This window comes from Pogona vitticeps, chromosome 3, assembly GCF_051106095.1.
Source record: "Pogona vitticeps strain Pit_001003342236 chromosome 3, PviZW2.1, whole genome shotgun sequence".
In the NCBI taxonomy this organism is placed as follows: Eukaryota; Metazoa; Chordata; class Lepidosauria; order Squamata; family Agamidae; genus Pogona; species Pogona vitticeps.
In genome coordinates, this window is record NC_135785.1 from 115368578 (window position 1) to 115382180 (window position 13603).

At 41.3% G+C, this 13603-nt stretch overlaps 1 protein-coding gene across 1 annotated transcript; it reads right to left on the bottom strand.

Moving 5' to 3' along the window:
* Positions 1-1194: 1194 nt before the first annotated feature.
* Positions 1195-12002, bottom strand: CHCHD1 (coiled-coil-helix-coiled-coil-helix domain containing 1). Its single transcript, XM_020791156.3, has 3 exons — positions 11806-12002; positions 7583-7701; positions 1195-1584 (listed from the first exon to the last, which is right to left on the bottom strand). Exons 1-3 carry the CDS (start codon positions 11948-11950, stop codon positions 1471-1473), a joined length of 378 nt encoding a protein of 125 aa, XP_020646815.3. The 5' UTR covers positions 11951-12002; the 3' UTR covers positions 1195-1470.
* Between the last annotated feature and the right edge of the window lie 1601 nt (positions 12003-13603).

Genomic DNA, 13603 nt, shown 5'->3' on the forward strand with positions numbered 1-13603 from the left:
ACATGTAGCTGCACACATGTACCGCCTGCCCACAGAACACACCCACCTTCCCACCCCAATGAATGGATGCTCACCTGGCCACCCATAGGCGGAAAGGAACAAACCAGGTAAAATGGCAAGGTGGGCCGGATGTGGCCCATGGGCCATAGTTTGGAGACCGCTGCTATTAAAAAATCTATATTTGTGCATCAGGTCCATATCAATATGAGGGCAGAAGCTCTGTGTTCTTTTTATTAGCCATGGAAACAGCTCAGAAGAGATTCTGTTAGGGTTTGGGTGAAGTCTGAACTCATCTTCAGGGAAGAAGCGTTTTGAAAATAAACAGGAACTGTAACATCTCAATAGTGTGACTCCTGTCTTGTACAGATCACTTATCTCAGCCATGTGACCATGTGATTGAGAGCAGCCTCTTGCCTAGCTTTTACCTCAAAGTTGTTAGAGCTCATGGGTACTTAGGCATTCAATAACCTCCAGATTTCTGCCTCAGAAAGACAAAAAATCTGCTAAGTTCCTTGGAAGGGCAACAGCTGATTAACCAGGTGCAAGGCAAAAAAAATTAGAGTTGTCAGACACATGAGGATACAAGCCTCACTTTTTTCTTGTTTTCCTTTACCTTTTATGGTCATTTGTTTCTGAACATCCCTCCCATTGTTCTAAATAAGAGAAACCCATGCAGATCTACACTCTCCCCTAACCTGCCTTTGGCTTGCCTCCCTTTTTACCCTTTCTGATGTTGCAATTGCAACAAGCCACTGGTCATACATCTTTCCACAGCTGCTGTCAAGAAACATATGAAGAAATATTTCTCTCTCGTAGGACAGACTTCTCTCTTCCTCTGCCCTCAGAGAACTGAAAAGTTCTGTGGCTTCTTGAAGTCTCTCCTAGAAACAATGGATTGTGCCTTTAGAGTGGCATCTCTGTGTGATGTGGCAAACAATTTTCTTTTCTTTTATTGCCCAAAAGAGATTGTTCAAGAAAAGGTGCCTATATTATGTCACATTATGAATGTTTGACCTGCATTCAAGTACTGACTGCTTTCTACAATGAGGAAGAAGACCACACAACACTCCTTTTCATATAAATAGCAGGCAGGCCAAAGCTGTTGTTTAAACACTTTCAGTTCAATGGTTTGCCCTCTAAATACGTTGGAACATCCCAATGCACTTTATATGCCTTAGCACTAGACACAAATGCTGTAGGTTACTCCGGGAGACTTTATTTTACAGTTGATTACAAATGCAACTCACAGAGCAACATTTCACACAATCATTCTTCAGCTCAAAGGAGCTTCATAACAGAGTGTACTTAAGATTTTCACTTTACCGAACAGATGGGTTTTTAGTCATAAACCCCTATAAATTGTAGTAGAACATTCTTCTTCAGCTTCAAAAACAAAGTAGTAAGGAGTATGTTTAAATATTGGCCCAATCTCAGCTTCTGATAGCCACGCATGTGGGAAAGCGAACTTCTTTAACTGAACTTTTTAATATTGGGAAATTCCTTTAGTATTTGATTGACTTCTTGTAAATTAAAATGGCCTGTCTGGCCCATAGCTTCTCTTTTCATTCTCTCCTTGCGCCTGGCCTGAAAGAAACAGAAATAATTTTCTACATTAGTTAAGAAGATGTGCAAATACCAGCAATATTTTGAATGCTACAGTCATCAACTTCTAAACAAAGAGACAGCTATGGAAACTGAGTTGCTATAGTCAAAGGCAGCAACTGCTCATTATTTTAAAAGTTAAAAATAACCAGAATTATCATTGCAATGGCAAAGTCAGAGGGGGTGGACTTTTACTACCTATTCCCAGAAACAGAAGGACAGCATATGCCTCAGACATCATTTAAAAATACTTGGTTACATTTTGTGTCTAGTCAGTTTCCGGTGATATGTTTCTTCCACACAAGGAGAGAGGATCATATTTTTCTCAGAATAGGTGTAACAGACAAAACAGAAGATGTAGAAGCAGAACTGGGAAGTGTGTGTACTATATATAAACAATGTTTTTTTGATGCAGCTAAAGTGGTAGGTCATCATGGCACCTTCAGGAAAACAGTAGCAAGGATAAAATATATATTGTATGATCCACCATTCAGACAATTTCTTGCTGTTTCAAAGATGTTTCTTTTCCCACATATTTTCATAGCCATAATTTATGACTCAATCACATGAGAGATATTCTGAATAGTCAATTTTATGCAACAAGAATGAGGAGTAAATATAAGTAGGAAACCAAACTTAACCCTTCCCACCAGAGGTCTTCAACAAGCCTGGGACACTAGTACACTATTATCTGATTGTAGCCAAGTATCGGCAAAGGGGGAAAAAAGTGCTCTTGTATGGATGGAGACTCTCCTTTTCCATGGGCAACAGAAAAAGCCATTCAGCTCCCTGTTCTTTAATGTAATTTTACTCCTTGTATTTTTAATGTAATTTTAAACTCCTTGCTCTTTAATGTAATTTTACTAATATTCAGTGTTACTGACTTGGGCTTTGAATTTGTATTATGTACTTTATTTGATTTTAAGGAAAGCTTATAAACTATTTGGTCTATCTTTCTAGGGTTCCTTGATAAAGTCTAAGCAGAACTATTCAATTCCTTGAATACTGTTCATGTGTATTTAAATGTTGGGGCACTGGTAGCTATAAGTACTGTAATTATTTACAGTAATTAAATTATTTCATAGAGGAATAAACTTGAACTAATTACAAAAATATTGCTGGGGCTGTGAGTCTGAATCCCTACTGTGCCACCCCACAAGAAGGTCCAGCCAGGATCAACTGGAACGTGTGGAGCTCCTGGGGCTACCGTGCTCTGCCACCTGTGCAGCCTAGAGAAAGCTGCATGGATCCAGAAGAGAAGAATGGGCTGGTAAACCATTTTATACAGTACTTAGAAAACTCTGGGAGGGTCGTTGTTAATCAGAATCAACTTACCAAGACATAATTATTATTTCAATTATGTTAAAATAACATGTGCATTAACTATCTGAGCTCCAAACAAAGTCCTACAAATTTGTTGTTATGTGCCGTCAAGTTGCCTCTGACTTACAGTGACCTATGAACGAGCAATCATCAACATGTCCTGTCCTCAACAGTCCTGCTCAGTTCCCCCAAACTCAAGCCTGCAGCTTCATTCACGGAATCAGTCCGTCTCATATTTAGTCTTTCTCTTTTCTTGTTGTCTTCAACCTTCCCCACCAATACTGTGTTTTCCAGAAAATCTTTTTTTTTTTTTTTGCTTTACTCTGATGTTGGATATTAACAGTTCATGATCAGTACCACAATCTGCTCCTGGTCTTGTTCTGATTGACAGAATAAAGCTTGTCTATTACCTGCTTCTATTTACATAGCCTATTTGATTTCTGTATTGACCATCTGGTGATGTCCATATGCACAGCTGTTCAATCAGTTGTTTGAAGCAGATATTTGCAATAAACAGATTGTTGGCTTCGCAGAACTCCATGAGTCATTCTGCTGCTTCACTTCTTCTATAGGACAAAATTTCCAGCAAAATTTGGTTGTGCTTTTGTGGTGATTGGCCCTATCACTCCTGCCATTCACACTCAATAGCTTATTTGCATGAGCCTACAAGAGAGCAGGAGTCAATTGATATATGAGGTTTGGCTGAAGGAGGAGCAGTCAGATAGGGATGAGTTAGGGAACTGATGAGGAGATAAAAAGAACTGGCTAGAAAGAGATAGGTTGGTGATGTCTTTATGAAACTGTAAAACAAAGAGAAACAAAGTAATGAGGGAACTGGTAAGCTAAGGCCGATTAACTTTGATTAACTCAAAGATTTCTAATACTGTCTGAAATACTGTTTCACTTCAGTAAATAAGTTTTGTTTGTTCACAAGACAAGTGTCCAGTTATACGTTAATGGTATTGTGGATTCAGATAATCCACTGGTGGCAGCATAAAGGGAAACGCGCCTGTGGGCCTTTGTGAAGGAATAATAAACAAGGGACACGAGGTTCACGACAGCTTTGTTCCCTACTTTTGCATTCCAGTAACCTATGATTATAAGTATGTCTTACTTTGCTGAGTGATCAATTTCCTCCTGGATGCTTAAGATCCTTTGCTTACACAAGCTTATCCTTGGAAATTATTTACTTTGCAGATTAAATCTGATGGTGCAGAGATTTTTAATGCAAAATCTGCATCAGCCCTAATGGAACCTTTTCTTTTCAAAGAGAAACATTCCCTCAATTTTGCAAAACAAACTCACTGATGTGAACCTTTCTTGCTTGCATGCACTCTTCCTCACCCTTACAAATACCACTCCTGGGAAATTTGGAAGACAATTTTCTGTTCCCTTCCCCACGGTATGTAACTATGTATTAGAGAGTAAATGTTGTGACCCCTACCCTAATTAGATTATATGCATTAGGTCACAATCCCCTTTGGAAGGCATTACTGCAGTCTAGAGTTCCCCTCCATTTGAACACACAGCTATACAAAAGCTTCCAAAATGCAATGCAGGTGTTTAAATGAGACTGGAAACCAGCCAGCAACACAAATCTGTCTGTGGTAGCTCTGTTCAGGTATAGGAACTTGGGTTAAATGTGGATTACAATAACTATTTACAGAGAGTTAATAAAACAATGTATGTCCCCAGGGATTGTCAATAACTCTTTATGACCATTGATTGACCATCAAATTGCATTTCTACTACATCCACCTTTCATCATCTCCACTACCTGTTTACTAAGGCCACAATCAATACCTCTGAAAATACGGGATATAGTCCATGAAAGAGCATGCCAAATAAACATGATAACCTTAAATGTGCCATAGGACTCTGTTGTTTTTTAAATAATATGTAATCTGGGCAAATGGCATGTGATCACTATTTATCATGTACTACTGCTATCATGACCCTTCACTGATTGCTGCCTTGTCATGGCGAAGGAGCTTGAGTAACTCAGAGAAGCTATGGGCTATGCCGTGCAGGGACACCCAAGACGGACAGGTCATAGTGGAGAGTTCTGACTAAATGCGATCCACCTGGAGCAGGAACTGGCAAGCCACTCCAGTATCTTTGCCAAGAAAACCCCATGAACAGAAACAAAAGGCTAAAAGATATGACGCTGGAAGATGAGCCCCTCAGGTCGGAAGGCGTCCAACATGCTACTGAGGAAGAGCGGAGGACAAGGGCAAGTAGCTCCAGAGCTAAGGAAGTGGTTGGGCCAAAGCCGAAAGGACGCTCAGCTGTGGACGTGCCTGGAAGTGAAAGGAAAGTCCAATGCTGCAAAGAAAAATACTGCATAGGAACCTGGAATGTAAGATCTATGAATCTTGGTAAGCTGGAGAGCAAGGAGAGACAAAGGAGCCTTCTGAAATGAACAGTGCAAAGATATAGAGGAAAAGAATTGAAAGGGAAAAACTAGAGATCACTTCAAGAAAATTGGAGATATTAAAGGAAACCTTTGTGCAAAGATGGACATGATAAAGGACAAAAAAGGTAGGGACCTCACAGAAGCAGAAGACATCAAGAAGAGGTGGCAAGAATATACAGAGGAATTACACCAGAAAGATCTGGATGTCCCGGACATCCCAGATAGTGTGGTTGCTGACCTTGAGCCAGACATCCTGGAGAGTGAAGTCAAGTGGGCCTTAGAAAGCATGGCTAACAACAAGGCCAGTGGAGGTGACGGCACTCTAGTTGAACTATTTAAAAGATGATGCTGTTAAGGTGCTACACTCAATATGCCAGCAAGTTTGGAAAACTCTGCAGTGGACAGAGGATTGGAAAAGATCAGTCTACATCCCAATCCCAAAGAAGGGCAGTGCCAAAGAATGCTCCAACTACCGTACAATTACACTCATTTTACATGCTAGCAAGGTTATGCTGAAAATCCTCCAAAGGTAGGCTTCAGCAGTATTTGGTCCAAGAACTCCCACAAGTACAAGCTGGATTTCGAAGGGGCAGAGGAATTAGAGACCAAACTGCTAACATGCACTGGATTATGGAGAAAGCCAGAAAGTTCCAGAAAAACATCTACTTTGCTTCATTGACTATACAAAAGCCTTTGACTGTGTGGACCATCCATAACAACCTATGACAAGTTCTTAAAGAAATGGGAGTGCCTGACCACCTTATCTCCTGAGAAACCTATATGTGGGACAAGAAGCAACGGTTAGAACTGGATATGGAAACAGTGATTGGTTCAAAATTGGGAAAGGAATACGACAAGGCTGTATACTGTCCCCCGGCTTATTTAACTTATATCCAGAATACATCATGCGGAAGGCTGGACTGGAGGAATCCCAAGCCGGAATTAAGATTGCCGGAAGAAATATCAACAACTTCTGATATGCAGATGATACCACTCTGATGACAGTAAGTGAGGAGGAACTAAAGAAGCTTGTAATGAGGGTGAAAGAGGAGAGCACAAAAAATGGTCTGAAGCTCAACATCAAACAAACTAAGATCATGGCCACTGGTCCCACCACCTCCTGGCAAATAGAAGGGGAAGATATGGAGGCAGTGACAGATTTTACTTTCTTTGGGCCCCATGATCACTGCAGATGGTAACAGCAGTCACGAAATTAAAAGACGCCTGCTTCTTGGGAAGAAAGCGATGAAAAAAAGCAGAGACATCACCGTGCCGACAAAGGTCTGCATAGTCAAAGCTATGGTTTTTCCAGTAGCGATGTATGGAAGTGAGAGCTGGACCATAAAGAAGGCCAACAGCTGAAAAATTGATGCTTTTGAATTGTGGTGCTGGAAGAGACTCTTGAGAGTCCCCTGAACTGCAAAGAGAACAAACCTATCCATTTTGAAGGGAACCAACCCTGAGTGCTCACTGGAAAGACAGATCCTGAAGCTGAGGCACCAATACTTTCGCCATCTCATGAGAAATGAAGACTCCCTGGAAAAGACCCTGATGTTGGGAAAGTGTGAAGGCAAGAGGAGAAGGGGACGTTAGAGGTCGAGATGGTTGGACAGTGTCACCGAAGCTACCAACATGAACTTGACCCAACTCCGGGAGGTATTGGAAGATTGGAGGGCCTGACATGCTCTGGTCCATGAGGTCACGAAGAGTCGGACACGACTTAACAACTAAACGACAACTGCTATCATGAGGACAGCAGTTACAGTGCAGTAAGATATGAAGACTCACTCCTGTGTTCTAAAAAACACTATATAACGATGAATGGTGACTTTTACTGGCATCACATTATTCAATTATGAAAACTATTTTCTAACAGCTGAAAGCAGAGATGGGCAATGTGTAAAGGCCCAGAGGCTACACATGCCCATTCTCTGACTGTGGAGGAGTGTCCCTGCAGTTGCTCCCACAACTCCCAATTTTTTTCGCAAAATATCCTTCCTACTGGAAAGCACATTTGGATTCTCTAGTGGCCACATATACATATATGTATACATATACGTGTATATATACGTGATGAGGAGGTCTCCAAATGACACTCAAAACATGGCAGGATTGCATCCCAGGACCTATAAAGGGCAAAAGAGGACTTTATGAGATAGAATGTTTCAAAACATTCAGGGTCTAGGGGCTAGATTTGGGTCCATGGGAGCTGTACAAGAAGGTGACTTAAGTCGAAATTACCTCTGACTCTGATGAGCAGCGTAAGAATGTCTGGATCTCCTCAGCACAAGCTATGTCACTGAACTCATTCTGCTTCCAACAGGCCATCATTAATGACATCTCTGTGAGACATTCTGGTTCTGTAAAAAAACAGGAATCTGTAGTTAGTTTAATAGGTATGAATCAATCACATAACTGTTAAGTGAAATAGGGAGGGGCATAAAAAGAAAATAGGACAGGAAGGTGTTCTGAGACTTGTTTACTACTACTAGCTAGAGAGAACATTCAACCTACGACTTTTTCTATTGCTGGTGTTTTATGAATAGGGAGAGAACGATTGCCATGTTTTATAGTGTTCCAGTTGTGAAATTCACTCCCTCTGGCTTTTGGCCACAGACATGATTTGCTGTCCCCAAGAGCCCTGTACAAGCAAAATTATTCAAACATTCACATTTTATCTGTTTTCATACTTGTGCATGTATATACACATGTCTGTTTTAAACAATGGAGGCTGCAATGGAAGTATTATTGCAAACTTGGATCTAGTTTCAGTTAATGGCATGTGGTCAATATATATTGCAGATGAATGCAATGTTTATGTGTAAGCATAATATAACTGTCAGCAAACAATTTGGGTGCAATTGCATGCACAGTTATCTGGGAGTAAGCCCCACTGCACTCAGTGGAACTCCAGTCAACTGATCAATCTCTATTTGCCTAAATGAAAGGTAATCACAAAACAAAACTTTTATGCATAGGATTTTACTGTTAAAAACATAGTTATCAGTATTTGTTCATTAAAAAATAGATCGCTAGCAATACAATTATTTATTAAATGTGACACTCTGCACTTTCAGGATACCTACTACCAAATGATATCTTAAAATAATCAACCATATTTAAAACACTGAAGTCTTCAAAAAAAAGGAGGGGAGAGAGAAATAAAATATAGAATACCACTATAAAAGAAAATATTTGCAATCTGACAGCTATACAGTATTCTGAAAGCTCAGAGGAACACAGTTCTCAGCCAATCAATGCATGCACACAGCAACCATTAAGACATGTATGTACAAGAGATGGTATTCATGACAATCACTTGTTTTACAGGAAAACTTTAGGCAATCTAATTTAGTCCATTATCACTTCAAAATAGCCAACTAGTTGCACTACTAGGTTTCTAATAGCATTTGAAGGAATTCAAAAGCACACTAGTTATGTATTGAAGGGATAAGGCTGACACCCATGATTAAGAGCCATGTTCAGTCGGCCTGTTTATACTGTATAGGTCTTCTCAAATCAATAAGACACTACTCTGAGTCTATAAGAATCTTCTACTGAATGGATGAACTTCATGCAGATAGATCAATAAACATGCAGAGCTTCTGCTTGTGTGAATATGTGGTCATGAGAGATGGCAAGACTAGATCACATGGCTCTCTCTTATATCCTCTAAAACTGTGAGGGTTTAATCTTTAAATTGTTATATGTGACACTAATATACTTACAAAACAGCAATGCATTTCTTATTTGCCATCTCTGTTACTCAGGTGGGAAAACAGTGCAACACATGGAACATGGCTGCATAACGTTTCCCACTGGAGTGAAACAATTTTAAGCAGTTTCAAGACTCTAGTTAGTGGCTACTTGTAAATCACTATGTATTTACTGCAATGTAATCACAAAGAGTGATTTTTAAATGGAATAGTTTGTATTTTTAACTCTTAAATCTGTTTTATTAATGTTTTTCACTAACATTAAATAATGTTTATTTAATTCTTAAAATATTTAATTAGCTTTTAATATTATGTTTTTAATGAAACAAGCTGTCTTGGATCCTTTTTTAGATGAAAGGCAGGGTAGAAATAGTTTAAGTAAGTAAGTAGGTAGCATGGTTACCAACCTGACCATAATTTAACATGACAGAACAAAATGGAGAGATGCAAATGGATAGTCTGCAGACTGACCATGAGACACATATATAACTGGCCAACAAGCCACATCCCTGCCTCCCCCCCCCCAAAGGCAATTACTGTATGCTGTATCCAACCAATTAGGGAAGCAGTAGGCAAACTAGAATGTTGTAGGAAAAACATGAGCATTCAACATTGTCAGATTTATTTGGTGCAAACATATTCACGGGTTAACACCCACTTTGTGAGATACACTGAGTGTTGCACTCAGTTAACAAATACATTTATATTTTAAAGAAGCAATAAATACATAATATATAAAGCAAGATGTTGCCTCTTAAGTTTCATAACCTGTTGGTCTCACTATTTGCAAATTTTCTCTCTAAACATATGCATACTGTGCTTATTAATAAACCCTACACATGCAGGTTCAATCTGTGGCAGTTCTAGTAAAAAAGACTAAGGGCAGGTGCTGCCACAATTTAAACTTTTTTTTTTTTTAAATGGATGGTAGGAGTCTCCTGGCGAAGTGGTTAACCTGCCTCTCCGAAGAGGCAGAGGAACTCGAGACCAAATTGCTAACTTGCGCTGGATTATGGAGAAAGCCAGAGAGTTCCAGAAAAATATCTACTTCTGCTTCATTGACTATGCGAAAGCCTTTGACTGTGTGGACCACAGCAAACTATGGCAAGTTCTTAAAGAAATGGGAGTGCCTGACCACTTTATCTGTCTCCTGAGAAACCTATATGTGGGACAGGAAGCAACAGTTAGAACTGGTCATGGAACAACTGAGTGGTTCAAAATTGGGAAAGGAGTACGGCAAGGCTGTATATTGTCCCCCAGCTTATTTAACTTATATGCAGAATACATCATGCGAAAGGCTGGACTGGAAGAAACCCAAGCCGGAATTAAGATTGCCGGAAGAAATATCAACAACCTCCGATATGCAGATGATACCACTCTGATGGCAGAAAGTGAGGAGGAATTAAAGAACCTTGTAATGAGAGTGAAAGAGGAGAGTGCAAAAAACGGTCTGAAACTCAACATCAAAAAAACTAAGATCATGGCCACTGGTCCCATCACCTCCTGGGAAATAGAAGGGGAAGATATGGAGGCAGTGTCAAATTTTATCTTCCTGGGCTCCATGATCACTGCAGATGGAGACAGCAGCCCTGAAATTAAAAGGCGCCTTCTTCTTGGGAGGAAAGCGATGACAAATCTGGACAGCATCTTGAAAAGCAGAGACATCACCTTGCCAACAAAAGTCCGAATAGTCAAAGCTATGGTTTTTCCTGTTGTGATGTATGGAAGTGAGAGCTGGACCATAAAGAAAGCAGACCGCCAAAGAATTGATGCCTTTGAATTGTGGTGCTGGAGGAGGCTCTTGAGAATCCCCTGGACTGCAAGGAGAACAAACCTATCAGTTCTAAAGGAAATCAACCCTGAGTGCTCACTGGAAGGACAGATCCTGAAGCTGAGGCTCCAGTACTTTGGCCATCTCATGAGAAGAAAAGACTCCCTGGAAAAGACCCTGATGTTGGGAAAGTGTGATGGCAAGAGGAGAAGGGGACGACCGAGGATGAGATGGCTGGACAGTGTCTGCGAAGCAACCAACATGAACCTAACACAACTCCGGGAGGCAGTAGAAGACAGGAGGGCCTGGCGTGCTCTGGTCCATGGGGTCACGAAGAGTCGGACACGACTAAACGACTAAACACACACACACACTGCAACTAAAACTCTGCTCACAACCCAGGATTCAACCCCAGGTAGTCGGCTCAAGGTTGACTCGGCCTTCCATCCTTCCCAGGTTGATAAACTGAGTACCCAGCTGGGGAGGGGGGGGCAATGCAAAATTAAATTGTAAACCTCCAAGGAAGTACTTTAAGCACTATGGGGCGGTATATAAACAGCATACTTCGCCCTAAAATAAATCCACTTTACAGGAGGCCCGTCGATTCAATGAGGTTCTGCCCAGGAAAATACCATGATAATTAACTGCACCACTTCGGAAATAAGTGCTTTTCTACAAGTTATGCAGTCAGTTTCCTCCATAAACCTGCATTGATTTTATTGCAATTGTAACTTGCTACTTACTGAAGTAAACTGCAACGAGAGTCCGCCTACTTAGAGCGTCAAAGGGGCCTACTCTAGCTGAGGCTTAAGCAGCAAGACCTCAGCGGTTACCCGTTGTTGGCCGGTGCCCTTCTGCTCATATATTGTACCCCAGGCTAGCCCGCTGTCGGGTCTTGGGAGGAAAACACTGCAGGAGCCAAAAGCGCCTGTGCTCAGAGCCGCGGTCCTTGGCGCAACCCGCTGCCCCCCACCTACCCTGCGAGTACTGGGGAGGGCGCCGAATCTTATCGGCCAGCGCCAGAGGATGAGTACACCGGACCCAGTGCCGCTTGTACGGGATCTTCTGACCCTGGGCCAAGTAAAGCGCCCAACGAGGGTACGTCGGCGGCGCGGCCGCCATGAGGGCGCTTTTGCGACAGCCGAGAGCCCGAGTCGTAAAGCAACACGCACACCGCGACCATCATGAGACGAGGCAGAGATAGAAAATAAGAGAGTCGTACTCTTGTTTCTGAAGAAGGGACGATTCGGGTACGCTTCCCTTTTTCATCTCCGCGGTCAAATGTGACCGGAAAAAAAAAACACAACATCGGGCAGAACAGGACCTTTTCCTTTTTCGAATGCTAATTTGTTACGCTTTTTTGTACGTTTTTATGGAAGATGTGATGAATTTTAAAGAAGTTTTTAAACAGTTTGAACAATTGCTCTGCCCGTGCAAATACCATGAAAATTAACTGTACAATATTAGTAGTTTCTGAGGCAAGCGCTTTTTCTACCTCTTATTCAGCAAGAGGTCTTCACGCACACCCCGGGAACGTGTGGTCTTGACAACCTCCAGCAGAGAGTGGGGCTCCGTCTTCCTGTCTCCCCCCGCCTTTAGAGTGCAGTAGATAACGTGTTTGAATAAAATTAATATCTGTGTGATTAATCTATTAATATCTCATTTATCTTATATACTTCAATGGGATGCAAAGCATTCTATGATCCTAAGAAATTACAATTCTCATGTTAATTGTGAGCATGAAAAATTAGACTAATAAAATAACAATAATAAAAATACTTAAACAGATACCCTTCTTGATGGCCAGTCTATCAGATTATCAAGAGATTTGTCTTGTAAATTTAGGTAAAAGATAAAGGTTCCCCTTGACATTTTTAGTCCAGTTGTGTCGGACTCTAGGGGGCGGTGCTCATCCCCTTTTCAAGCCATAGAGCCAGCGTTTGTCTGAAGACAGTTTCCATTGTCACATGGCCAGCACGACTAGACACTGAACGCTGTTACCTTCCCACCGAGGTGGTACCTATTTATCTACTCGCATTTACATGCTTTCGAACTGCTAGGTTGGCGAGGAGCTGGGACAAAGTGACGGGAGCTTTGTGGATTTGATCTTATGACTGCTGGTCTTCTGACCCTGCAGCACAGGCTTCTGCGGTTTAGCCCACAGCGTCTGCTTATACTGGCATAATTAAGCAGCTGACACTACCATCCCATACATGTCTACTTAAAGTCCATGGGGATTTGTTGTTATTATGTAATGTGAAATTATTTCCATCTTACGGTGACCCCCACAAATGAGTGACCTCCAGAAGGTCCTGTGCTTGCCCTCAAGGCCATGGCTTTCTTTGAGTCAATAAACCTCTTATTTGTCCTTCCTCTTTTCCTACTACAGGATTCAACTTTTGTTACATTGGTGGACTTTCCAAATTTCAATAAAGTTTTTGTCTTTTTCTACATGTATGTGTTCATTTTCACTACATTCCAAAAAGAACCTTAGCAAGACAAGGTCAAGAAGGCAATGAAAAGAAGAGAGGACATGAGGTGCCTCAAAAAAGATATAGTGGAACTGGAAAGGGTGCAGAAGAGAGTAACTAAAATGATGACTGGGCTGGGGCACCTCCCTTCTGATGATAGGCTACAGCATTTGGGGCTTTTTAGTTTAGAGAAAAGGTGCCTGAGGTTGGACATAACTGAGTCATATAAAATTGTGCAGGGGATGGATAAAGAGGATAGAGGGAATCTCTTTTCCCTCTCACGCAATACCAGAACCAGGGGAAA